Here is a 24,505-nt window from a genome sequence, read left to right on the forward strand (position 1 = left end):
GTGTACGCATACATGTCCATGCACATAATCAGTCATCATAGAAAATTAGAACAGGTCATACACGAATTATTTTCAGGAAAAAATTGGGTTCTTACCATTAGATAAGCTGGATAAAAAATTGGCAAAATATTTAATTTTAAATATTATGAATTATGTTTTATTTGCACCATGCTACATGTGTACGCATACATGTCCATGCACATAATCAGTCATCATAGAAAATTAGAACAGGTCATACACGAATTATTTTCAGGAAAAAATTGGGTTCTTACCATTAGATAAGCTGGATAAAAAATTGGCAAAATATTTAATTTTAATTATTATGAATTATGTTTTATTTGCACCATGCTACATGTGTACGCATACATGTCCATGCACATAATCAGTCATCATAGAAAATTAGAACAGATCATACACGAATTATTTTCAGGAAAAAATTGAGTTCTTACCATTAGATAAGCTGGATAAAAAATTGGCAAAATATTTAATTTTAAATATTGTTGTGTCGAATCCTTTTGGGGTGGGATTCGGCACCCTATGAGTGTTTTAGGGGCGAAAAATGCCTTTTTGTAAAATCCCCGTATACTTCAGGCGAACACCAGAAATATCGGGCAATGACCTAGTTGTTGGTTTTGACAATGTAATCAATTCCATTGTCACACTCTAAAGGCCAAGACTGGTGAATTTAGTGTATGTGTGACCTAAAGAGAGAGAGCGAGAGAGAAATAAGTAAGTCGTCTCCTTCCCACTCTTCCACTGATCAGGTAGCATACCGCAGCGTAGCATAAAAGCCACGCTCCTTATAGCTCTCAGTGGCCATTCCTGTCACCTCTACTGTTGCTGGATAGAGCATTCAGAGGCGCGGGTTAATCTAGCGCTCTAAATAGCTCCCGGTAGCACTTGAGAGCCCCTCTGTATTGCCCTGGTCAGAAGCATTTAGAAGCGCGGGCTGAGTCTAGCGCACTAAATAGCTTCCGGTGGCACTATAACCCTTACTTTTGCACTGGATGAGAGCATCTAGAATCGCTGATGACACCAGCGTTCTAAATAGCTCCTAGTGCGCTAAAATTTCCCTCCCTCTCACACACTCTACTTACCTTTCCTTCCCTTGTGGGTTTTGCGGTGCTCGAGGATCGAACTCCAGCAGTGATTTCCCTTTTCTCGGGCGACCCCGTGCGGTGAAAGATCCGGACTCCCTGAGAGTGTAGTCTGGAAAAGCCAGAAGCCTGATCTCCCTGCAGACGTTGCGTGAGGGATTACGTGCCCTGGTGAACCCTCTGGTCTGGGGCAGCATCTCCGTGAAGTCTGTTGCCACGTAGAGGTTGTGTTGCACCCAAGACACCCTATACTGGTGTTCACCTGCATTTTGGCCACCCTCATTTCGTCCGGGAGTAACCTCGGCCCCCAAGTAGGCTGTTGACACGAGCTAAGCCGCGACACCATCACCGGAAGCAGCTCGTAGAAGCCTCTGGCCTTGAGACGGAAGGCATTGGCTGTGCTGGGATAAACCCACCCCCACGGGGGCCCTTGAGAGAGTTGCCTAACCACCCTGTCCTCTACGCCAAGGAGGATCTTCTTGCTCCAGCTGTTGGCTTTGTCACCGCTGTATACCCTCCAGCTGTTGTTAGACAAAGGAGATCAGGCCTGGGTGAAGCAGGCGGAAAAGGAATTACTCACCAAAACCCTCTGATAGTCCAGGAAAGCCCCCAGTCACGATCACTACCACATCACCACAAAACCAAAACAACTCTTGACATTTGCCTCTTGAAGACATAACCTTGTACTTTGCCTGCATTATCGACTTTGTACATTTGCGCTGATAGCGCCCCTAGTGGAAATTTAATAAAACCCAGAAGTAAACTAAAAGGTTGTGTTGTCATTGGTTCATCTGTCAAAGGGGACAGATTCCCTCCAGAATTCATCGTCGAGCCCCTTTTCCACGATCAGCTGCCTTCCCGGAAGTCCCATCCACAACACTGGTGTCAGAAGTGGGATTTGCCTGACCACTTGCGAGTATGGAGGCAGCTGAGACCAGCCAGATATTGGACGGATTGAAGGAGTGGCTCACGGACAGGATGGAGAGGTACGATGGGTTTCTGCAAGAATTTCGCACCCTGCGGGAAAATTCTGAAGCCCGTCAAAGCTCCACTTTGACTAGAATCTTGGACCTGCAAAGGAGAAATGAGGAGTTACAGAGGCAGCGCAATGAGCGCACGGAGAGGGAAATAATGGAATTGAGACAGCAAATCTGTTTTTGGACGTTTCAAATGACCGGAAGACTATCCGGAGATGCCCCTCTACCGGCTGGGCAAGTACCGCCGGAAGAGGCCTCTTTTCAGGTATCACCTGAGCTATGTTCGACTGAAGCTCCTGGTGGGCGTGCGGCAGCCGAAAATTTCCCGAGCATCGCTCAGATTTTGGAGGGAGATCGTGCTACCTTGGAGTCCAGCCGTCCGGGGTTTTTGGCCTCTGACCCACTACCTGCGACCCATGATGAGGTCATCGCCCCTCAGGGAACCCCTAATGCCTTACCTGCTGAATCCGAGATCTGGGTGACTCAGGTTCGGACTGGGCGTTTGCCCTCTCAACCACACAGGGATGAAAGGGTTTTTGAAACTCTAGAGGGTGGTGCCGAATCAATGAAATTAACTTTCTCTGAGAAGGTTATGGAGAGGACTATTGGTGAGGAAGGGATGGTGCGGATATGTGCTAGTGAGGCTGTCGTCCTAGCTCCCCGCAGTGAGACTCGAGCCGAGATGGAGAAGGTGCTGCCGAGGAAGCAATCGGAAGTTTTCTCCAAAGTACCACGGGGTATTGGGCGCACTCAGTTAGTGGAGCACCCGATAGACACAGGAGATAACGCTCCCATTAAGCCACCACCCAGGAAATTCCCAATGGAGTGCGGAAAGCCGTCTAAGGATAGACCTGATCTACATGTCGTAGAAAATCCACGTCAGACAATGAACGACATACACCGGAAGGGGCGAGAACGCTTGCAATTTTTTCCTCGAGTGGCCAAGGACTACTATGACCACACTCAGCATCTCTTGACCTTTGCACCAGGGCAGCCTGTTTGGTGGTACAAACCCCTTAGGAAGGTGGGAAGGTCTCCCAAGTTACAGAGTGACTGGGATGGGCCCTATTTGGTGTCCGAGAAGATAAATGAGGTGGTATATCGTATCCGGAAGAAGGCTAGAGGTCGCTCCCGCATTGCTCACGTGAATCGTTTAGCTCCTTACCGGGGTGTTAATGCTGGCCGGGACGGCCAGAACTAGGAGGAGGGCAGTGTTGTGTCGAATCCTTTTGGGGTGGGATTCGGCACCCTATGAGTGTTTTAGGGGCGAAAAATGCCTTTTTGTAAAATCCCCGTATACTTCAGGCGAACACCAGAAATATCGGGCAATGACCTAGTTGTTGGTTTTGACAATGTAATCAATTCCATTGTCACACTCTAAAGGCCAAGACTGGTGAATTTAGTGTATGTGTGACCTAAAGAGAGAGAGCGAGAGAGAAATAAGTAAGTCGTCTCCTTCCCACTCTTCCACTGATCAGGTAGCATACCGCAGCGTAGCATAAAAGCCACGCTCCTTATAGCTCTCAGTGGCCATTCCTGTCACCTCTACTGTTGCTGGATAGAGCATTCAGAGGCGCGGGTTAATCTAGCGCTCTAAATAGCTCCCGGTAGCACTTGAGAGCCCCTCTGTATTGCCCTGGTCAGAAGCATTTAGAAGCGCGGGCTGAGTCTAGCGCACTAAATAGCTTCCGGTGGCACTATAACCCTTACTTTTGCACTGGATGAGAGCATCTAGAATCGCTGATGACACCAGCGTTCTAAATAGCTCCTAGTGCGCTAAAATTTCCCTCCCTCTCACACACTCTACTTACCTTTCCTTCCCTTGTGGGTTTTGCGGTGCTCGAGGATCGAACTCCAGCAGTGATTTCCCTTTTCTCGGGCGACCCCGTGCGGTGAAAGATCCGGACTCCCTGAGAGTGTAGTCTGGAAAAGCCAGAAGCCTGATCTCCCTGCAGACGTTGCGTGAGGGATTACGTGCCCTGGTGAACCCTCTGGTCTGGGGCAGCATCTCCGTGAAGTCTGTTGCCACGTAGAGGTTGTGTTGCACCCAAGACACCCTATACTGGTGTTCACCTGCATTTTGGCCACCCTCATTTCGTCCGGGAGTAACCTCGGCCCCCAAGTAGGCTGTTGACACGAGCTAAGCCGCGACACCATCACCGGAAGCAGCTCGTAGAAGCCTCTGGCCTTGAGACGGAAGGCATTGGCTGTGCTGGGATAAACCCACCCCCACGGGGGCCCTTGAGAGAGTTGCCTAACCACCCTGTCCTCTACGCCAAGGAGGATCTTCTTGCTCCAGCTGTTGGCTTTGTCACCGCTGTATACCCTCCAGCTGTTGTTAGACAAAGGAGATCAGGCCTGGGTGAAGCAGGCGGAAAAGGAATTACTCACCAAAACCCTCTGATAGTCCAGGAAAGCCCCCAGTCACGATCACTACCACATCACCACAAAACCAAAACAACTCTTGACATTTGCCTCTTGAAGACATAACCTTGTACTTTGCCTGCATTATCGACTTTGTACATTTGCGCTGATAGCGCCCCTAGTGGAAATTTAATAAAACCCAGAAGTAAACTAAAAGGTTGTGTTGTCATTGGTTCATCTGTCAAAGGGGACAGATTCCCTCCAGAATTCATCGTCGAGCCCCTTTTCCACGATCAGCTGCCTTCCCGGAAGTCCCATCCACAACAATATTATGAATTATGTTTTATTTGCACCATGCTACATGTGTACGCATACATGTCCATGCACATAATCAGTCATCATAGAAAATTAGAACAGGTCATACACGAATTATTTTCAGGAAAAAATTGGGTTCTTACCATTAGATAAGCTGGATAAAAAATTGGCAAAATATTTAATTTTAAATATTATGAATTATGTTTTATTTGCACCATGCTACATGTGTACGCATACATGTCCATGCACATAATCAGTCATCATAGAAAATTAGAACAGATCATACACGAATTATTTTCAGGAAAAAATTGAGTTCTTACCATTAGATAAGCTGGATAAAAAATTGGCAAAATATTTAATTTTAAATATTATGAATTATGTTTTATTTGCACCATGCTACATGTGTACGCATACATGTCCATGCACATAATCAGTCATCATAGAAAATTAGAACAGATCATACACGAATTATTTTCAGGAAAAAATTGAGTTCTTACCATTAGATAAGCTGGATAAAAAATTGGCAAAATATTTAATTTTAAATATTATGAATTATGTTTTATTTGCACCATGCTACATGTGTACGCATACATGTCCATGCACATAATCAGTCATCATAGAAAATTAGAACAGATCATACACGAATTATTTTCAGGAAAAAATTGAGTTCTTACCATTAGATAAGCTGGATAAAAAATTGGCAAAATATTTAATTTTAAATATTATGAATTATGTTTTATTTGCACCATGCTACATGTGTACGCATACATGTCCATGCACATAATCAGTCATCATAGAAAATTAGAACAGATCATACACGAATTATTTTCAGGAAAAAATTGAGTTCTTACCATTAGATAAGCTGGATAAAAAATTGGCAAAATATTTAATTTTAAATATTATGAATTATGTTTTATTTGCACCATGCTACATGTGTACGCATACATGTCCATGCACATAATCAGTCATCATAGAAAATTAGAACAGGTCATACACGAATTATTTTCAGGAAAAAATTGGGTTCTTACCATTAGATAAGCTGGATAAAAAATTGGCAAAATATTTAATTTTAAATATTATGAATTATGTTTTATTTGCACCATGCTACATGTGTACGCATACATGTCCATGCACATAATCAGTCATCATAGAAAATTAGAACAGATCATACACGAATTATTTTCAGGAAAAAATTGAGTTCTTACCATTAGATAAGCTGGATAAAAAATTGGCAAAATATTTAATTTTAAATATTATGAATTATGTTTTATTTGCACCATGCTACATGTGTACGCATACATGTCCATGCACATAATCAGTCATCATAGAAAATTAGAACAGATCATACACGAATTATTTTCAGGAAAAAATTGGGTTCTTACCATTAGATAAGCTGGATAAAAAATTGGCAAAATATTTAATTTTAAATATTATGAATTATGTTTTATTTGCACCATGCTACATGTGTACGCATACATGTCCATGCACATAATCAGTCATCATAGAAAATTAGAACAGATCATACACGAATTATTTTCAGGAAAAAATTGAGTTCTTACCATTAGATAAGCTGGATAAAAAATTGGCAAAATATTTAATTTTAAATATTATGAATTATGTTTTATTTGCACCATGCTACATGTGTACGCATACATGTCCATGCACATAATCAGTCATCATAGAAAATTAGAACAGGTCATACACGAATTATTTTCAGGAAAAAATTGGGTTCTTACCATTAGATAAGCTGGATAAAAAATTGGCAAAATATTTAATTTTAAATATTATGAATTATGTTTTATTTGCACCATGCTACATGTGTACGCATACATGTCCATGCACATAATCAGTCATCATAGAAAATTAGAACAGATCATACACGAATTATTTTCAGGAAAAAATTGAGTTCTTACCATTAGATAAGCTGGATAAAAAATTGGCAAAATATTTAATTTTAAATATTATGAATTATGTTTTATTTGCACCATGCTACATGTGTACGCATACATGTCCATGCACATAATCAGTCATCATAGAAAATTAGAACAGATCATACACGAATTATTTTCAGGAAAAAATTGAGTTCTTACCATTAGATAAGCTGGATAAAAAATTGGCAAAATATTTAATTTTAAATATTATGAATTATGTTTTATTTGCACCATGCTACATGTGTACGCATACATGTCCATGCACATAATCAGTCATCATAGAAAATTAGAACAGATCATACACGAATTATTTTCAGGAAAAAATTGAGTTCTTACCATTAGATAAGCTGGATAAAAAATTGGCAAAATATTTAATTTTAAATATTATGAATTATGTTTTATTTGCACCATGCTACATGTGTACGCATACATGTCCATGCACATAATCAGTCATCATAGAAAATTAGAACAGATCATACACGAATTATTTTCAGGAAAAAATTGAGTTCTTACCATTAGATAAGCTGGATAAAAAATTGGCAAAATATTTAATTTTAAATATTATGAATTATGTTTTATTTGCACCATGCTACATGTGTACGCATACATGTCCATGCACATAATCAGTCATCATAGAAAATTAGAACAGGTCATACACGAATTATTTTCAGGAAAAAATTGGGTTCTTACCATTAGATAAGCTGGATAAAAAATTGGCAAAATATTTAATTTTAAATATTATGAATTATGTTTTATTTGCACCATGCTACATGTGTACGCATACATGTCCATGCACATAATCAGTCATCATAGAAAATTAGAACAGATCATACACGAATTATTTTCAGGAAAAAATTGAGTTCTTACCATTAGATAAGCTGGATAAAAAATTGGCAAAATATTTAATTTTAAATATTATGAATTATGTTTTATTTGCACCATGCTACATGTGTACGCATACATGTCCATGCACATAATCAGTCATCATAGAAAATTAGAACAGATCATACACGAATTATTTTCAGGAAAAAATTGAGTTCTTACCATTAGATAAGCTGGATAAAAAATTGGCAAAATATTTAATTTTAAATATTATGAATTATGTTTTATTTGCACCATGCTACATGTGTACGCATACATGTTCATGCACATAATCAGTCATCATAGAAAATTAGAACAGATCATACACGAATTATTTTCAGGAAAAAATTGAGTTCTTACCATTAGATAAGCTGGATAAAAAATTGGCAAAATATTTAATTTTAAATATTATGAATTATGTTTTATTTGCACCATGCTACATGTGTACGCATACATGTCCATGCACATAATCAGTCATCATAGAAAATTAGAACAGATCATACACGAATTATTTTCAGGAAAAAATTGAGTTCTTACCATTAGATAAGCTGGATAAAAAATTGGCAAAATATTTAATTTTAAATATTATGAATTATGTTTTATTTGCACCATGCTACATGTGTACGCATACATGTCCATGCACATAATCAGTCATCATAGAAAATTAGAACAGGTCATACACGAATTATTTTCAGGAAAAAATTGGGTTCTTACCATTAGATAAGCTGGATAAAAAATTGGCAAAATATTTCATTTTAAATATTATGAATTATGTTTTATTTGCACCATGCTACATGTGTACGCATACATGTCCATGCACATAATCAGTCATCATAGAAAATTAGAACAGGTCATACACGAATTATTTTCAGGAAAAAATTGGGTTCTTACCATTAGATAAGCTGGATAAAAAATTAGCAAAATATTTAATTTTAAATATTATGAATTATGTTTTATTTGCACCATGCTACATGTGTACGCATACATGTCCATGCACATAATCAGTCATCATAGAAAATTAGAACAGATCATACACGAATTATTTTCAGGAAAAAATTGAGTTCTTACCATTAGATAAGCTGGATAAAAAATTGGCAAAATATTTAATTTTAAATATTATGAATTATGTTTTATTTGCACCATGCTACATGTGTACGCATACATGTCCATGCACATAATCAGTCATCATAGAAAATTAGAACAGATCATACACGAATTATTTTCAGGAAAAAATTGAGTTCTTACCATTAGATAAGCTGGATAAAAAATTGGCAAAATATTTAATTTTAAATATTATGAATTATGTTTTATTTGCACCATGCTACATGTGTACGCATACATGTCCATGCACATAATCAGTCATCATAGAAAATTAGAACAGGTCATACACGAATTATTTTCAGGAAAAAATTGGGTTCTTACCATTAGATAAGCTGGATAAAAAATTGGCAAAATATTTAATTTTAAATATTATGAATTATGTTTTATTTGCACCATGCTACATGTGTACGCATACATGTCCATGCACATAATCAGTCATCATAGAAAATTAGAACAGATCATACACGAATTATTTTCAGGAAAAAATTGAGTTCTTACCATTAGATAAGCTGGATAAAAAATTGGCAAAATATTTAATTTTAAATATTATGAATTATGTTTTATTTGCACCATGCTACATGTGTACGCATACATGTCCATGCACATAATCAGTCATCATAGAAAATTAGAACAGATCATACACGAATTATTTTCAGGAAAAAATTGAGTTCTTACCATTAGATAAGCTGGATAAAAAATTGGCAAAATATTTAATTTTAAATATTATGAATTATGTTTTATTTGCACCATGCTACATGTGTACGCATACATGTCCATGCACATAATCAGTCATCATAGAAAATTAGAACAGGTCATACACGAATTATTTTCAGGAAAAAATTGGGTTCTTACCATTAGATAAGCTGGATAAAAAATTGGCAAAATATTTCATTTTAAATATTATGAATTATGTTTTATTTGCACCATGCTACATGTGTACGCATACATGTCCATGCACATAATCAGTCATCATAGAAAATTAGAACAGGTCATACACGAATTATTTTCAGGAAAAAATTGGGTTCTTACCATTAGATAAGCTGGATAAAAAATTGGCAAAATATTTAATTTTAAATATTATGAATTATGTTTTATTTGCACCATGCTACATGTGTACGCATACATGTCCATGCACATAATCAGTCATCATAGAAAATTAGAACAGGTCATACACGAATTATTTTCAGGAAAAAATTGGGTTCTTACCATTAGATAAGCTGGATAAAAAATTGGCAAAATATTTAATTTTAAATATTATGAATTATGTTTTATTTGCACCATGCTACATGTGTACGCATACATGTCCATGCACATAATCAGTCATCATAGAAAATTAGAACAGGTCATACACGAATTATTTTCAGGAAAAAATTGGGTTCTTACCATTAGATAAGCTGGATAAAAAATTGGCAAAATATTTAATTTTAAATATTATGAATTATGTTTTATTTGCACCATGCTACATGTGTACGCATACATGTCCATGCACATAATCAGTCATCATAGAAAATTAGAACAGATCATACACGAATTATTTTCAGGAAAAAATTGAGTTCTTACCATTAGATAAGCTGGATAAAAAATTGGCAAAATATTTAATTTTAAATATTATGAATTATGTTTTATTTGCACCATGCTACATGTGTACGCATACATGTCCATGCACATAATCAGTCATCATAGAAAATTAGAACAGGTCATACACGAATTATTTTCAGGAAAAAATTGGGTTCTTACCATTAGATAAGCTGGATAAAAAATTGGCAAAATATTTAATTTTAAATATTATGAATTATGTTTTATTTGCACCATGCTACATGTGTACGCATACATGTCCATGCACATAAGCATTCATTATAGAAAATTAGAACAAGTCCTACACGAACTATTACACCAACTAGTGTATTTCACTACAATGCCCAATAAATTTATTTTACAGACTTGTACGGTTTTGATGAGTGTAAATAGTGGATATTTAAAAAACTGAGAGATGAAAGGAAATTAATGTTAAGATGATAAACATAATTTGTAGCATTTATACTGAGAAAATTAAATATTCGTTGCTGTGAATGAATGTTTATAATTAATATCAAAATATTAACATTATTTTATGTTTTCCATTAACTTTGTTTAAGGCAAGTAGTAGTTGTAAATTTTTGAGTTGAATACTACGAATACTACACTATTGGTACTAAAATCTCCATTTTCATCTCAACCAAGGAAATTCCCATAGAATTTCCTCAATTTGTAGAATGTTTACCAAATACATATCATAAAATTGGATCTTTGAGCAATAAACCACTTCAAGCACGAAGTGTAAAAGGAATTTTGTATTGGGTTTCAAAGTTCCTCTTAATTAATAGAAACACTGACAACTTGAACCAAATTTTGGTGGAAGTTTCCACCCCTAAAATGAAATGAATTTCGATGGTAAATTTGAGGTGAATTTTTGGGATGTCTTCCAAATCATAAAAGACAAAACTATGTTTTAAGCAATTTCGCCCCTCCAAAAATTTCGTCAGAACTTTCAAAGACTTCTTAATCACGAATCCTAGGGTGAAGTTGAAAATTTATGATTTCTTCGTAAAATTCTTATATCCAATGCCTTAAAGTTGAATCATACCCCTTCAACGATAGCAATAACAGTAGGGGTTTGTAGCCAAATAAATCGAATTTTACCTTTGTACCAAAACACCGTGTTCCTTCAATCGAGAAACCCAGCGACAGAAATACAGTCTAAGTAATAATAAACTTTGCCATTATGTTTCTGTGGAAAATTGTTCAGTAGCACGACATCGATATGTTTGCCTCTCAAGTACTTATATTCCCTGTATTTGAACTGTGACGGAGCCAGGAAGAGTTTTCCCGCGAAAATTTATCATTGTGGATGCTCCCTTTTTCTCGGTATCGCTTTATTCACAAAAGCTTCAAAGGAACTTATAGGAAAAACAATCACTTCGAAATATCTTTTATTTATTTTACTCGCAACATTTTACAATTATTATGTTACCATTATGTTTTATTTTTCTAATTTTCTGTATATAGATTTATTAATTTGTATTTAAAAATAATGTTGTACAGTAATTCAGATGATGAATATTTTTAGTAAATCATTCTTGGCCGAACTATTTGTAAGTAAGTTGGCAAAATGAAAACTTTTATAACATCAATGCGTGCAACTGACAAACTGATTTTGATGTTTAATACCAGCGCAACCACTTTGTCGTTAAGTTTGGTATTTTCATAAATTGTATTTAATATTGCAAAATACATTTGGGCTTGGTTATTGTATGAATGATGGCATAAGTGGTAAAATTTACTTTTCACTTAAAATCTCAGAGAAACATCTGCAAATATTTACATAAGTTCTTCTTGGCGATGATATTTTCCACTTTCCCGCTGAGACTTCTATCCTTCAACTTTGCAGGGAGAACGAATTCTATATATTACAAATCAACCACTAAAACATATGACATCCGCAACAAATCTGCAAAATATGACGAAAATCTTTTTTTTTTTTTTCAATTTTAGGGGAAAGTGCCTCTTCAGACGATTCAAGTTTTAGATAACTCAATCTCGTTCATATGTTCTTTAACACTAAACCTACCAAGACCCGGTCAAATTGACCGGTTTAAAAACTTTTTAAAACTAACACATATTTAAGCGGTACAATGTCACTATCAAACTTTATGAATATCTTAAAATATGCATATAATATATTTTTCAGTGTTTCAATTTTAATTTTTTCCTCTTTCCCAAGAAAAATTGTTTAGTATCCTACACTACGCCGGTCTGTCATTAGACCGAGCGCACTAGGAAAAAAGACCAAAAACGGTTGGTAGGTTTAGTGTTAATGAGTTTGATCCAATGCAAAATATATTTTAATACCCAGGTTTATTCCATACATTTTCTGAAAAGAACCATGACCAAATTTAAAACAAAACATAAGAAATGGAATTGTCAGAAGCTATCGCACCTTCCCTTGTAAATAGTTTAGAGGGAAATCTGAGACAAATTGTGGTAAATCGATTTTTTAGAGCTCTTTGTATCCCAAAGAGGTTTCTAAGCACATTCTTATAGGACATTAATCAGTTTAAAACCCTGCTGAAAATCATTTTCCTCTATAATTGGATGAATAACTGGCGTGATATGTATCGATAGACGACTCTTCGGTGATGGCCAGTGGATTTGAAGTCACTTCACAAAGAAAAACAACTGTTTTGAAGAACTCTTCAATCTTGCCCAGAGCTTTCGGTCTGGATATGAACCTTCTTCAGTGGTCGACTAAGTATGTTTTTTTATGCTTTATGAGAATCGTTATTTTGTGTGGGATTGGGAAATATCATCAATTTCAAGTTAACAATTGGAAAGGTTTTTTGAGAATTTTTTCACTGATTTTCAACTTTTTTAGCAATTTTCTTTTAGGTACGGATTTGGTATGATTTTTGTGCACTTTTTGTTAAAAATTTTCTTTGTAACAAAGAAAATTATTAACGAAAAGCGCCAAACCACATCATATCAAATCCGTACCTAAAAGAAAATTGCTAAAAAAAAGTTGAAATCAGTGAAAAAAATCCCAAAGAAATCTTCCCAACTGATTAGTTAAAAGTGATGATATTTCCCAATCCCACACAAAATAACGATTCTCATAAAGTATTAAAAAAAAACATACTTAGTCGACCACTGAGGAAGGTCCATATCCAGGACCGAAAGCTCTGGGAAAGATTGAAGAGTTCTTCAAAACAGTTGTTTTTCTCTATGCAGTGAATCCACTGGCCATCACCGAAGAGTCTTTTATCGATCATATTCCTCCATTTCGAAGGAACATGTGCATTTCGAAATATTTTCTAATAGTTAATTTTGTAACTCTCAAAATTCTGGGGGGAATATTAACATGCATGTGATAATCAGATGCTTTTTAAATCGACGTATTCCTGGATTTCGTTATTCGAAAGGAAATAATATCCAATTAATATAATCTTTAGGAAATTTAATGATATATAAAGTTTGTTCATCGGTTACAAGGGCCTCCAACTTTGATCTTCGAAAATAAGATATCGAAATGGTTTTCGAACGTAGGTGTCTAAATACGAAATATTCGCATTGACTACCTCTAAAATATATTCGAAAATGAAATTAATCGTAGGAGCCGTTTTCGAAATAATCCAAAAAACATGGTTTTGGAGGCGAAGGAGGGGGTCACAAGTTGAAAAAAATATGGACTATATAACTGCTCTCTCTTTGAGTTCGATAAGTAAAACACATTTTTACTTCGTTGGTTTGTTTGACCTTTGTCATATCTGCATTTCTTTTATGTCAGCATTTCACGCAAGTGTCGACGTTTGGTATCGTAGTCTACAACAAATGCAGATATAAAGCAAATACAGATACGACAACGGTCGATGCAATCGAAGACTTCTCGTTTCATTGGAATGGTGACTGAAGTATTTCCTGTTCGAATTTCGAGGTGACCAGAGGGTTAAAATGTAATTCTTTTTACTCTGTAGTTTAGAAAATCAATGCACTTAGACTTTTTTCATTATAATTCCCCTCATTTCTCCTCATAATTTCCCTCTCTTGAGGGGAAAAAGCTATGTGTTGCATTATCCCCCCGCCCCATTTAGACCCATGGAAATTACGTTATTACGTTCCCATAATACGCCTTTCAGATTGGATATTTAGCCCAGCATCTATAAATCTTGAGTACAGTAGAGCCCCGCTATAGTCCATATTTGGTTCCAGATTTGACACTTGAGTCGCATTATAGTCCATGTAATTTTTTTAAATTATCAACGAATTTTAGTATTGAAATTGCTCGACGGCTTCCACTTTCTTTGCTATTGTGCTTCTTGTCCTGGCTCTCTTCAATATGGATCACAATTATCACCACTACTAAATAAAGTTTGCCAAATATATTAAAATAATTATGACAACATTGCATGTCGCGTACTAAAAAACATAACCTAACTTAAAATCAATGTTTTGAAATCAATGGTCAATAAATTGTGGACTATAGAGCGATGGCCTATAGCGGGGCTCTACTGTAATAATCAATTTTAGTGGTTTTTCAAAATTTAAGAGATCCAAAAATCTTGGATGATATGAAATTAATGAAATTAAGCTAAATGGCTAAACCTTAGGTCTGGCTGAAGCTTAAGGGTGGATCACCAAAGTCCCGAGGTCTTTATCTGTGTCTTGTCTTTTTCGCGAATTCTTCAGGTGGCAAGAAGTCAAAATTTTGCAAAAAAATCGATGGATGTGTATTATCCCATTTTCTTTAACTTCAAGAAATAAAATACAATTCAGTGGAAATTTATCGAGTCAATTGAATTTAGATTTTTGCGGTTATAGGCGACACCAGATGAACTTTCTCAATGGGCGGCTCAGAGGGAGGAAGTTCCAAATGGCTGCGCCTGGCAGAAGACGGTGAATTTTAAAAGGGATGTTCTGTCGAAAATAGCACAAAATGTTTTATTTACTCAATTGCTAATGGGATCCAACCTTCGGTATACAAAAGAATCACAACATTTGGAGGAGATGTTTTCAAAATTGCCTAAGATATATGTGCTGAAGGAAAAAAAAGCTTCAAAAAGGTACAGTGAATTGTGAGGCGTGAGTAGAACTGTTTAATCAGCAGAATATCTAGCAATACATCAATAATTGACCCAATTTATTTTCCCCAATGAGAGAAAATTCAATACACACGTCCATATATGCGAGAGTTGTGGCGGAACACAAAAGGATCAAAATGACACGATTGGAATTTAATCAATAATGACAAATGAGAAGAAAGTCGACAAACGAAGTGAAACATCCAACCAACAATGGCCTGAATAGAGAGAGTGCTCGAGAGATATGGCAAGGATGATGGAGTTGTCGCGCCGGAAGCAGGAATAGAAGAATGAGCAGGGATGACGAAGACTTGTACATCAATTTTCTGCCATTTAAACTTACCCTCGCGCTCAGTGCAAATATGTTACAACTCATCTCTGTCTACATGAGGAATACACCTGAGGCACCCCAGGGGTCATTTCGTGTTCGCTCAATGAAAGCACGCCACCGGAAATAGCAAAATAAGGGCTCTGTTCCAATGTAACAAAGCGCAAGGACTCGTTCAAAGAAGGGGATTTTCATTCGAAATTTTCTTTTCGAAACACAAGATTCCCACAGGGCTTTACATCGATTTTTTATCTCTTCGAAAACCCAATGCATTAATATGATTTATATTCAATTTGTTTTTACCACTTAATTCTTTAACCTTTTAAAAAATTATTGTACGGTCTTCTGGAGTTATATTTTGCTTTAAGAAGTCAGAAAAAGTGATTTTTCTTATCCCCAATTTTTGGCCCTCTCTTTCTTAAAGGGTAAGGGACCTGTGGGTTACCATTGATTAAATATTAAAAAACATTTTCATTAAAATTCTTTTCCCGATTATCATCCCAGTGGTCACCAATCTCTCCAACCATGTTATTGTTGCTTCGACCTATCCTGATTCTTGGAAACGGGCTCTAGTAGAGGAATGTTGGCATGGTTCGCACAGAGTGAACCTTCAATCAACGCAAATTTTCTCATTGTTTGCAAAAAGCTAGTTCGTCATTTCTTAGCCATAAGACAGATCATTATTAAGCTCATGAAACGAGATGAGAAATAATAGGTCAGCTCTTTGCAAACAAAGAGAAAATTCGCATCGTTTGAAGGTTCACTCTATGCGAACCATGCCGTGATTTTGGACCTATTAGCCTTCTTCCTGTTCTTTCAAAAGCATTCGAATCTTTACTTCATGAACAAATTTCTCAATATTTGAATTACTATACTTTGCTTTTTGGCTTCCAGTCTGGTATCAGAAAGGGTCATAGCACCACGTCCACCCTTCTTAGAGTAAACTACAACATATCCACGGTTCTATATCGAGGTCGTTTTGTGATACTAGTTCTTCTAGATTTCAAAAAAGTCGTTTGATAGTCTTCATCACGACCACCTTTGTTATAAGTTGTGCACGCTCTTCAAATTTTCATCTTCAAAAATTGCCCTCATTTGGTCTTAATTTGCAGAAAGGTCACAGAATGTCAAATTTGGTGAGGATATTTCACCACATTCTCCCTTAAGTCTGGGCATTGGTCAAGGTACAATTCTCGGTCATCTTCTATTCTCTCTCTTTATTAATGATTTGCCATTAGTCCTGCAAAATTGCTTATTTCACCTTAATGTAGATAATGCAGATGATCTTCAAAATTTATTTGGAGGAGGATCCCTACAGTCCTCTTCATCCTTTTGATTTTATGAATGCAAATCGTTCCAGTATTGAGCACTGGGCATCATTAAATGGACTAGTCTTAAATCCTAGAAAATCCCAAACTATCTTAATCTCTAAAAAAAAACAGTGTCGTTTGAGTGCTACCCACTGTACCTGCACGGTGAAATTATCCCATTCGTCGATTAGATAAAAGACTTGGCCAACTTAACTCTCTCAAGGTCTGATCATGTCATATCTATTTGTTGTAAAGTTAACTGTTCTCTCTATACACTTAGAGCACTTAGACGTTTCCGGGACCATGACGCCCTATGATACCCGCTTGATCTTGACGCGAGCGCTTCTTCTTTCCTTTTTTAATTGTGGAGCTGAGCTTTTTTTGCGGCGAATAATGACAAAATCCGTCGTCTTACAGTTTCTTTCAATGATTATATCAGTTATGTATCTGCTCCTGCGGTTAAGTCACCGGGACCACATAACTCCTCACAGAAACGTCTTCATTGTCTGTGATCTTAGAAGAAGATAAAAAAACTTTACCTATGGGTGCGAGCTGTTCTTTCGAACACACCATGATGCTCTAAATCGTCTGAGACTGTTTGCGGTATGTCTTCTGACTTCGTAAATATGATCATATTTCTGCATTTATCGACTCCATTCTTGGGCTTCCACTGCCCGGTTATCTCGAAACCCGTGTGGTGGATTTCATCTCCAGACTTCTTTCCTCTGGTAAGCCGCGGTACCTCGCAGAGCTTGTGGTTGCTACCAACCTCCTGTTTTTCGTGTCTCTGTGTGCCTGGTTCAGGGAGTCGCAATTTTCGCAACTCCATTTTTGTGTTGGGTGTCATGCTCTGGAACACTTTGCCCAGAGAGCGAAACAGGGAGCTTATCCTGAGTCATGTGGCCTCTGCAGGCTCCTAACCTACCTTACTTTATTGTATAGGGCCAATTTTGTACAGAGGACAGTTTGTCCTATTTTAAATTAAATAAATTGAATTTAATTGAAATTGAATCTTATATCTTTAATGAAGATGAGAGCTGTTCTATTCCCGTTTCATCTGTTGATCTATGGATGTTCCGAGTACCTGTCCAGTCTTCTGGTTAGGGAGGGGTTCGGCCAAGGTGTGTCGAAATTTAGTACCTAATACGGACTTCAGGCCTAAGGCCCAAAATAGACACAGGGATCGACTTAAGGATCAGCCCGAAAAGAGGATTGATGTCGATACACTCACAGATCAGCCCAAAATTTGGAGGATCAGGCTGATCTTTTAAATTCGCGAGGTCTAGTAAAATTACGAGGATTAGGCGACATCAGCGCCAGTGCTGAAAATAAAAGCTTCACTTTAGGTGTGTTTGAGTGCTTTTTGAAATGTCAATTGAGTGAAGAAACATGGAGAATAATAGGTACGCAATGTCGCAAAATCTTAAAATGTATTAAGAGCGGAGTAATGGGAAGGTCAGAGAGTGCTCCTTTCTATACGAAAAAACCATTGATTTTGCACGTAAGAAGTCTTTCAGCTATCAAAGTGTGGAGATTTAATAGAAATTTACGCAGTAAACGCTAATCCTTGATCCTAAATCCTCAATGTATGATAGTTTGGGCTGTTCCTTTAACGCCAAATTTTTAAAGCCGAGTATTCTCCAGGATCAGCCTGTGTCTATTTTCGGCCGTAGAAATGGACTATTAAGGGGAATTAATCTATCTGAATCAGAAGAACAAATTAAATTGGTTGCTATTTAGGATTTTGAGGCTTTAAGAAACTAGGCTAAACCTTTAGTCTGAAGACGGTCTAAGGTTCAAGGTTCGATCGCTCTTTGTAAAAGGCGCCAATTTATTTAATTCGATTCCGGGTAGTGACCTATTTCAGCGGCTGCAATTTTCGAGTTCTATCAACAGGCTGGATCCAAGAAAGTATCTAACTTTGTTTCTTTGCTTCTTTCTCTTTTTTTTCTTTGTCTTAATTAACTTATTTGTAAGAGGAACGACCCTATTTTTGTGATTAAATAAATAATAACAATATTTTTATTAAAAGTTATTGAATTTGAAAGAATTCTTTTTGTATCATTGCATTGTGGTGAAGCACATCACCGACTCTCAAAAACTTAGAGGATTTTTTCAGGCTTCGCACACACTCTGGCTTTGAACTGTTCACATTATTCAAATATCTCTTTAATTAATATGACTTATTTATGGCCATACATTTAGATAGATAGTCTTAAATCACACATTTCTTGAAAAATTAGATCAAATTTATTCAGAGATTATAAGAAAAATATCAGGGGCTTCTCGACATTTCATTTTTCCATACATTATTGCATAGAGGCACTGAAGACTATCGGAAAGTTTTATCCTAAAGAGAATTTACTTATCAGTCTGATATAATTTAAAATCGTGTATTAAAAGCTATCTAAAAATACATATTTCGCATTATATTCGCCGAAATAATACAAGAACTACGAGCAAATTTGTTTAAGGCGCGGTGCAATATCTGCAAAATTTTTAGAAGGAAAAGTAAAAAATGGCTTCACTTTTTATTACGCTTGATGGGCCCCTAAAAATATGAAATTTTCAAAGCCAAAGTATGTGCGAAGCCTAAAAGCCTTCCACTAAGTAGTTAATAGTTTAATTAGAATATGTGTTAACAGTTTTAGGACATCCCTCCTAGCAGTAAAGTAAAACTACTTTAAACTTAACACTAAAACTGATTCATTCCTTAACATTTTCATAGGTTAAATATTCATAATAATTATTAAAAAGTCCCCATTAAGGTCCCTAACAATTAAAATTATTCAGAATTTATATTTAGAGCCCATTTTCGGATATGGGAAGTCAATCGAGTATATATTTTTGAGTATTTTTTTGCAACCCGGACTCGATTAAATATTCCATATAAAGTATTTACAAAAAAATCAGTAAACTATTCAAAGGTTAAAAGGATTTGTTTAAAAATAGATTGTGAAAATATCTGATATGCTTTTTTTCTAAATTTATCTTTCCCCAGCTTCCGAACAGTTTCCTACTTCTTATATTTATAACTATACAGTATTGGCACTCTAGTGATATATTTTTGATACAGATAGATTTTGTCCCATTTGCTTTTGAAACGGAGAAACTAATCGACAAGATGTTTGATTGTATCACACCTTCTCATCAATCTTTTAGCATGTGTTCCACATAAAATGTGGTAAGAAACACCTCTGGGGTAGTTGAAAAGTTCAGCACAAACATTCATCATTCCGTAAGCAAATAACGTGGGAGATCTCTATTTGCCAACATTTAACCTATATAACTATGCTTTATAAATTTTACTATTGTCAAATTATCCAATAGAATCCATTGACCATCTGTAGCTTTCAAAGTTTTATTCGCCATTCAACAGTTATTCTCAATTCATTGTGAATTCAATTGTTTTGAAACGCTTGATGTACATTAGGCATAACGGGCATAACCATTGAAAATTGATGGAAATCTGTCTTGTAGTCCAATTTCATTAAGGATTGATCAAAATCAGTCAATGGATCCCTTAGCCATAGTTGTTCTCAACAGATGAACTAATACATAGCATCTGACATTGGTTGTCTAATATGTTTTTGATTGATAAGATTCACTTCGTAAATTTTCCGAGAATGTTCATTCACATAATCTTAACTCAACCCAGAAAACCACTAAAGGGGGTATTGACTTTAATCCTCCTTTTGTACAAATTTCAGTGCCTGATGCCTTCCGATAATTCAAATTTTACTTTGCAAACGAACTAAGTTGAATGATTGAAAACCGCGTTGATTGATAAGTCCGTATATGGTACAAGTTTCATGGTGTCAAAGTGTACTCCCCCAGGGGACTAGATATTGGTATTGAGATCCTCCACTTGATTCCCAGCAATTAACATTATAAAATGCAATAAACTGCAAGGCACATTGATTTTTTCTGATTTAGTCGTACTTTTGGGTAGAACCTTGCTAGTTAAATATTGCTAATAACTTTATTGTATTCTTAGATATCAAGTAGGGTGGAAGTGGGGCACCTTTGAAGTTGAGCAGCATATTTTTAAATGAAATTGAACCTTACCATTATGTAATTTTGCTTCGAAATTGGTTTGTGGAGTACCTTGAAAAATACCCAATTTCAAAGTTTGCTTACCTGCCCTTTAAGGGACCGGGTACCTCGCATTAACCTCCCTCAGTCCTGGCGACTCTCCATTAGCTCGCTCCAGTAACGTAGCATAGGTCACTGTCGTAAAATCCATCCTGTCGGAGACTCCTTCCGAGTTTTCATAACCATCAAAGCTGTTCTAATTCGAAGGTGCCCCACTTCCCCCTACTCAATTCACAAAATTGGCGATCTTCAATTTCTTCCCTTATTTTACTGCTCAAACTCACAGAGCGAGCAATTATAATCGTGTTTTTTTTTGAACTTGTAACCATTCTGGAGCTTTAACGGTAAGAGATATCGACTTCCAGTCTTCGATGACCCCCAATACAAAAACAATATCTCTAGATGTTTTTTCCCCTCCCTTCCCCACTATCCTCTCCAAAACCATGTTTTTTGGTTTTTCTCAAAATTGGCCCAAGCTTTTTCAATGATTTCCGGATATGTTTTAGAGGTAGTCTAGGCGAACATTTCGTCCAAATATACCCAATACCGGAGATTCGCTTCAGTTTCTTCCGGTGAAACTGAAACCACTGAAAAGAAAGCAGCAGATAGACAAAAAATTAAACTAAATTAAAATCAGTATCAATATCTAAAAATTCCCATTTTCAAGAAAAAAAGCAAGTTTTTGTGGCTATGTGTAGTGTTAAGAGAACGAAAGACGATTCCAAATAACTCAAAAGATTGTAATTGAGTAAGTAGAATAGGTTGTTTTTAAGACTGTACATGAAGAAAATGATCTAAAATAATAAATCATTCTCAGCCCATTGAGGAAGACCCATACCGAGGGTTGAAAGCTTTGGAGAAAAATTTAGTCTTTTTGGTTTAAGAAGAAGACAATCATCTGACGAACACCGGAACAAACTGAAGAGAATATACAACTACGTCCGATACAGTATTTGAAGATATGACCGAAAAATTCGCCATTTTGAATTATTGAAGGACAAAGGTCAACCAGTTTGGAGGGCCCATTTTTCAACAGATTTTATTAAATTTTAAGTTTTTGGAAAGGTATTGAAATTCTGAACCCGGCTGTATCGGATTTCATCGGTAGTGAACCGGTTAAGTACCGGTTTTGACTAATTTTTTTCGTAATTTTTTTTACTTGACCTTAAGTTTGTTCCCAAGCTAGGGTTCAAACGGTAAGGAATATCGTGAACATTTCGTTCAAACATATAATCATTCTCGGAGAGTTGGAACAGTGGGAGAGATGGACCACTTCGCCTCCTGCCTACACCCTATGCACGATCTCCACCTCATTTGGTCTATTTGTGCCCTTCAACATTTTAATGAAAACCTCCAAGTTACAGCCTTTTCCCTTTAAAATTCTACGAGAAAATTGAAATTTAATTTTTTGGATGTCTGAAAAATGGCCAAACATTTTTATTTTGCCATAAGAATACGTGTATTTGGGAGTTAAGGAGAGATGGAACTTAATAGTTCCGGTATGAATCTTGGTCAATGTTCTTCAAAATCTTTTCAAGTAAATCTTAGAAATTATTTTCCCTAAATTTCTGGTAAGACTGACTTGATACACTCAGCGAAATTGCCATCGAAGTATATGAGCCACATATTCCACAAAATAAATCATTTATACTGAAAAAATAAAATAAACTCCAATAAATTCAATTCTAAACCCACTTCCCTCCTATTCTAAATTAATAAAATAAACTATTAATATTTTGCTAAAATTAGGGGTGTTCCATGTCACCCGCACTTTTTTTGAATGCCTCAAAATGCAACTTTTTTTTTTAAATCCTATTTTTCGAAGTGACTATTTTATCTAGGTTTTTCTAATATTGATATCTTAAATTTAGAGTCTTCAAATGATAAACCAGTGAGATTCGTCTTTGTCTCGCATTCAAAATGTATCCGCAATATTGAATATAAAAAGGTGTTCCATCTCTCCTCGAATGACTATACCTTATATTGGAATATTCGCCATTTTGAATTATTAAAGGTCAAAGTCAATATCAATCTGGAATGTCCATTTTATAACCAATTTGGTTTAATTTGGATTTCTTGGAAAGTTATTTCTAAATTTAGAACCCGTGGCTGTATCGGTCTTTATCGGTAATGAACTGGTTAAGTACCGATTTTTAAATAATTTTGCATCCCCCTAAAAAATGTTTTCTTCTGTTTTTCCCAAAACTGGCCCAAAGTTTTTCAATGATTTTCGGATATGTTTTAGAGGTAGTCCAGGCGAACACTTCGCCCTAATATACCTATGACCGGGAAATTCGCCATTGTAGATTATTTAATGTCAAAGGTCAACCACTTTGGAGGGCCCATTTTTTAACAGATTTGATTAAATTTGGATTTTTTGGAAATGTAATTCTAATTTCGAACCGGATGCTTCGGTCTTCATCGGTTATGTAGGGGAAAGTGCCAATGCTTTACACGGTGACAAGCTTTACAATGACTAAGTTTTTCGTATGTTTTTCAATAAATGTGACTCATCTTTTCTATATTTTAAAAACTAGGGGAAAGTGTCTTGTTTTTAAAATATATTGCGGAGTCGTATTTATTCAGAAACACAGGAACAAATTAGTCATTGTAAAGCTTGGGACCGTGCAAAGCATGGGCACTTTCCCCTACCATTTTTTTAAATTTCAAATACTTTTGTGGTTTAACCCTTTAAGGACGATTGGAACACCGGTGTCTCATAAAGAAAATTATTTTTCCTGACTACATAAATTTATTTTTTTATGTTTGGACGTAATTACAAAGTAGGAGCTTGAAGGAATCTAGGATATTTATTGCAAGTCTGTAGCTATTTGTTATATAGTAAATTTTTAAGCTCAAAAAATGACGAATTATTAAATTCTCATAATGATAATTAATTTTAATTATTTTTTATACTTCTAATTTTTTTTAAGCAAAACCGTTTAGGAAAAAGAAACTATAATACTCAAACATTATATTTTTCATTAGAGTGAAAATTATCATTCATTTGGTATTGTCAGAAAAATTACTTAAACTTTTAGGCTATTTTTGTCCCTATCGCTCATAGAGGTACAAAATACACCGAATCAGAACCTTTTGGATTTTCTAAGGCTAGATGTAAGACTTTTAAGTGATTTTGTCTATCGGTTTCATTTTTATTGCGTATTTTCGGTCCGCAAAAACTGTCTCGTCATTAAAGGGTTAAGAATCAACTTGATCTCTAGTAGACCAGTACGCACTAAAAGATCATGAGAAAAACTAAATCACGCAGTGAGCTCTATCTCGTGAGTTCGAGCATTCCGCAAAGCTGGGACCCTTTGTCATCTCTTTACAATGATAAAATTGTAATTTACATCGAGAATATTATGAAACGACATGGATCATCTTTTGATTAACTATATTTATTTAACATTCACCTTGTAAATATTGAGCTTTTATGTTTTCAAGCACTCGGAAAATTTGTCTTATTATTGTTTTGCTAGTCCCTTATTTGCATCTTATTCTTTATCAAATAA

General features: G+C 35.9%; 1 protein-coding gene across 1 annotated transcript; it reads right to left on the reverse strand.

The window, feature by feature from the left end:
• Positions 1 to 1,793: 1,793 nt before the first annotated feature.
• On the reverse strand, positions 1,794 to 21,141 carry LOC129806715 (uncharacterized). Its single transcript, XM_055855487.1, has 4 exons — positions 21,059 to 21,141; positions 4,466 to 4,507; positions 3,886 to 4,406; positions 1,794 to 2,168 (listed from the first exon to the last, which is right to left on the reverse strand). The coding sequence occupies exons 1-4, from the start codon at positions 21,139 to 21,141 to the stop codon at positions 2,155 to 2,157; spliced, it is 660 nt and encodes a 219-aa protein (XP_055711462.1). The 3' UTR covers positions 1,794 to 2,154.
• Positions 21,142 to 24,505: the final 3,364 nt, after the last annotated feature.

Source organism: Phlebotomus papatasi, chromosome 3 (genome assembly GCF_024763615.1).
Source record: "Phlebotomus papatasi isolate M1 chromosome 3, Ppap_2.1, whole genome shotgun sequence".
Taxonomy (NCBI): Eukaryota; Metazoa; Arthropoda; class Insecta; order Diptera; family Psychodidae; genus Phlebotomus; species Phlebotomus papatasi.

Excerpts from the sequence above, each read along its gene's own strand:
- LOC129806715 (XM_055855487.1), bottom strand. The coding sequence starts at position 21,141 with ATGGATTTTACGACAGTGACCTATGCTACGTTACTGGAGCGAGCTAAT. Across the intron at positions 4,508-21,058 it reads CTGAGGGAGGTTAATGCGAG|TGATCGTGACTGGGGGCTTT; the intron begins GTACCCGGTCCC and ends GTGATGTGGTAG. Across the intron at positions 4,407-4,465 it reads TGGACTATCAGAGGGTTTTG|CTGGAGGGTATACAGCGGTG; the intron begins GTGAGTAATTCC and ends GTCTAACAACAG.